At 50.9% G+C, this 4,210-nt stretch overlaps 1 protein-coding gene across 1 annotated transcript; it reads left to right on the forward strand.

Annotated features, from left to right (window-relative positions):
• Positions 1–2,310: 2,310 nt before the first annotated feature.
• On the forward strand, positions 2,311–3,977 carry LOC127299683 (transcription factor PCF3-like). The gene has a single exon (XM_071819944.1). The coding sequence runs from the start codon at positions 2,357–2,359 to the stop codon at positions 3,584–3,586; it is 1,230 nt and encodes a 409-aa protein (XP_071676045.1). The 5' UTR covers positions 2,311–2,356; the 3' UTR covers positions 3,587–3,977.
• The last annotated feature ends 233 nt before the right edge of the window (positions 3,978–4,210 follow it).

Below are 4,210 nucleotides of genomic sequence, written 5' to 3' on the forward strand. Positions count from 1 at the left end.
TAACCTATTTTGTTTAACTTTACCCCTCTTTATCTTTTTACTACACAATCTAGTTGTCATTCGATGTGAGAAATATATTTCAATAAACACACCATGCATATATACATTAACAAATAAATAAATGGAGCCAAATTTCGGTACTCTCCCCTTCCCCAATCAATTTTTTGGTACTGCTTGTTGCCCCAATTACTTTGGGCTACAGGGAGTAGATGATTTCTTGAGGTACCTATTTAATGTAAAATATTAATGTGGAGAGGCCGCTTGACCGCTTCACTACTCGCTACCGAGTAGCGTGTGCTTCACGAAATCGCAGAACCGTGCCAAGAAAAAAATAATGAAGTATGTGTGCGCGCATTTGACCGTCGTTAATGGGTATGCTCCCCTTCGCATGTGCCGAAGCAAATTTGAGCAAATGTTTTATCTAGGTTTGCGAACATGTGAAACACTTGAGTTGCCGCGACAAAGGGTTCAAATTTGTATAGTATTTTAGAATCAGATTAACTTCTCATCAGCTATGCCTATGTTTCTCACATTCACGAGAACAAACTAGCCTTGTACCATCAAGTAATGAACAAAAAAAAATCCAAATCACGGTGCAACAAAGAGTGGAGATGGATAAAGAGAGGGAGCCGCCCAATATCTTTTCGTGACATTACAGAACCGACTGAGAACTAAAATTAAAAAGTGTTGATAATTCTAGATCACCCATATGCTCATTGTGCTGATCACGGTTAAAAATAAAATATATGCTCATTTTGGAATGTTTTATTATAACTGCAACAATATAACCATTGTAGATGGACTGGGTGCAATATATTTTTGTTTTAGTTTGTGCAAAAAATGTGTAACGCTCGTGATAAAATGGAAAATTCTGCACCAGCTATGTTTGTAGTACTTCTCTTAGAATCGATTCAACTTTGTATCACCACCATCAAGATACATGGCCTTAAAATTTCAATGTCCTATTACCTAGAAAAATGGATTAGATATGTTTGATGTCAATTTTATTAACATGTCTCTTTAACTCTTTACTACACAATCTAGGTGTCATACAATATGAGAAATATATTTCAATAAAGACACCATGCATCCATTAAGAAATGAATAAATGGATCCATGATTTGGTACTCCCTCCCGCCCAGGTCAATTTTGGTACTCCCTCCTGGGTCAATTACTTTGGACCGAAGGGAGTAGATGATTTATTGAGGTACATATTTAATTGAAAATATTAGTGTGGAGATTTCGCTTGACTACTCGCTACCGGGTAGCGTGAGATTCACGGAACCGTAGAACCATGCCAAGAACTAAATAATGAAGTGTGTGTGCGCATTTGACCGTCGTTAATGAGTATGCTCCTCTTCGCATGTGCTGGAGCAAATGTTTTTCCAGGTTGCGACGATTATATATCCATCTACCCCATTTTTGTGAAACATGTGAAACAGTTGAGTTGGCGTGATAAAGAATTCAACTTTCTATATTCTTTTAGAATCAGATTAATTTCTCATCGCCTATGCCTATGTTTCTCACATTCACGAGAACGAATTAGATTTATACCATCAAATAATCAACAAAAAAAGCATCCAAATCACGGTGCAACGAGAGTGGAGATGGATAAAGAGATGCCACCGCCCAATATCTTTTCGCGGCATTATAGAAGCGTCTGAGAACTAAAATGGGAAAGTGTTGATAATTCTAGATCAGCCATATATGCTCATTGTGCTGATCACGGTTAAAAAGAAAATATGCTCGCTTTGGAATGTTTTATTATAACTGCAGCAATATAACCATTGTAGATCCACTGGACCTAATATATTTTTGTTTAACTTTATGTAAAAAAATGTGTAACCCTCGTGATAAAATGGGCAATTTTGCACCAGCTAACTTTTGTACATTGATCGGAACAAATTATGATTCTAGCACTCAGGATTAATTCAATAAATAAATTCGAATAATGGTGCAGCAAAAGTGGAAATGGAGAGGGGGCAGCTGCAGTGCAGTGCCCAATATCTTGGCTAGGGTTTATAGAATGATGATAGAAAAAGGGCATAAACAATCGCCAAGGGGAACCCCACCCCTCCCTTCCCTGTCTGTCTGTCTGTCTCTCTCCACCATTCTCTCCCCTCCTCCGCCCGCCCGCCCCCGCTCCCCTGCGGCCGCCTCCTCCCAGCCCCACCTGGCCACCACCCCGCCCCACCGTCACCGTGCGTGCCCAGCACGTGCTCCTCTCCATCCTCCACCCTAACTCCGGCGACTGCCCGTGCGCGCGCGTGCTTCACCGCCGCCCCGCAGCCCAAAGGACCCGCCTTTCCTGGTTCTTTCTTGGTAGGGCCGGGCCGGTCAAGTGTTCGACGCGCGCATGGACCATGGCGGCGGAAGCGGTGGGGGTGGAAGCGGGGGCGGCGCGCCGTCGAGCAGCAACAGCGGCGGGGGGAGCGGCGGCGGCACGAGCGGAAGCCGTGGCGGCGCTCCTGACCACCACCAGCACCACCCGTTCTACTACGCCGGCCCGGCGGAGCCCAACAGCGTGCAGCAGCAGCAGCCGCAGCAGTTCATCGGCGCGCTGGCCATCACCCCCGTCGTCGCCGACCAGGCCCCGGCGTCCTCCGCAGACAAGAAGGCGGTCGCGCCGGTGACCCCGTCGTCGGCGGGCACGCTGGCGAAGCGCCCCTCCAAGGACCGGCACACCAAGGTGGACGGGCGCGGGCGGCGGATACGGATGCCGGCGCTGTGCGCGGCGCGGGTGTTCCAGCTCACGCGGGAGCTCGGCCACAAGTCGGACGGCGAGACCATCGAGTGGCTGCTGCAGCAGGCGGAGCCGGCCATCCTCGCCGCCACGGGAACCGGCACCATCCCGGCCAACTTCTCCTCCCTCAACATCACCCGCGCCGCCTCCGCCGCCACCCGCAGCGCGCCCTTCCCCGCCCTGGCGCTGCACCCGCACCACCACCCGCAGCACGACATGTCCACCATGCTCGGCTACCACCACCACCTCCTCCCGCCGGCGCAGGAGCCGCCGCAGGACCCCAGCAACGCCGGCGCCTTCATGAGGAAGCGCTACCGGGAGGACCTCTTCAAGGAGGACGACGAGCGGCAAGATCCCAAGGCCGCGCGCGAGCAGCCGCCGCCGGCGGCCACCGCAATGTGGGCCATGGCGCCCAACAGCGCGGCGCCTGGTGGCGCGTTCTGGATGCTGCCCGTGTCGGCCAGCCCCGCCGCCGTGGCTCGGCCGACCGAGCAGCCCATGTGGTCCTTCGGCGGCGGCGGGGGGAGCAGCACCGTGCAGGCGCCGTTGCAGTTCATGTCCAGGGTCCACTACCCCGGCAGCGCCGGCATGATGGGAGGCAGCGGCGGCGGCGGCGGCATGCCCAACACCAGCATCGGCATGCTCGCGGGGCTCAATGCTTACCCCCGCAGCGACGGGGCCGGAGAGCAGCAGCAGCAGCAGGAGGAGCAGAACCAGCAGCAGGAGATGGAGCAGCAGCGCGACGGCAGCGGCGGCGGTGGCGACAACGAGGGCGAAGAGGACGGCGACCACAGCGGCGAGGGAGCAGAGGAAGACCGTCCCGACAACGGCTCACCACAGTAAGCTCGAGAATTCCACGAGCAAAATCTTCTGAATCTGCCATTGATCATATCGCAATCGTGCTAGTGGGTCACTGCTTAACAGCATATCCATATCCCATAGGGTGGAGGGCTAGAATCGAGCCCTGATGTCTTTTCCTGGGAGACCATCATTGGATTTCTGGGCTAGGAGGATTGGAGAAATGGATGATGGAGTGCAAGAAAGCTACTGAAGCAATCCAATGCAAGAGCAACACTTCTTGCTAGTCCATTTGGCCCTTTTTTGTTGTATTTTTTTGTCTGTTTATTCTGTTGGATTGATCCGTGATGAATCATTGTCATGTTGAGATGGGTGTGATGGTTACCGCTCCAGCGGGTCCCAATTCAGGAGGAAGGAAGGGAGCTTGATTTGTACAGTTTGATCATCTTGATTTATGCTGCAGGTTTAATTCTAGTTTTAGTTTCCACCATTCTTTCCATGTGCTGTTCTAGTAGTACTACTACTTGCGTTTTATTCAAGCTATGCAGGACGACTGTTTTGTACTGGCCATGTGTTTTTATTCCGGTATTTTTGTGTGCCTGGGTCTCGGCAATGATCCTGCTCTACCCATGTTGACTACAACGACCATATACTACCTACTGTGTGTGT

This window comes from Lolium perenne, chromosome 5, assembly GCF_019359855.2.
Source record: "Lolium perenne isolate Kyuss_39 chromosome 5, Kyuss_2.0, whole genome shotgun sequence".
In the NCBI taxonomy this organism is placed as follows: domain Eukaryota; kingdom Viridiplantae; phylum Streptophyta; class Magnoliopsida; order Poales; family Poaceae; genus Lolium; species Lolium perenne.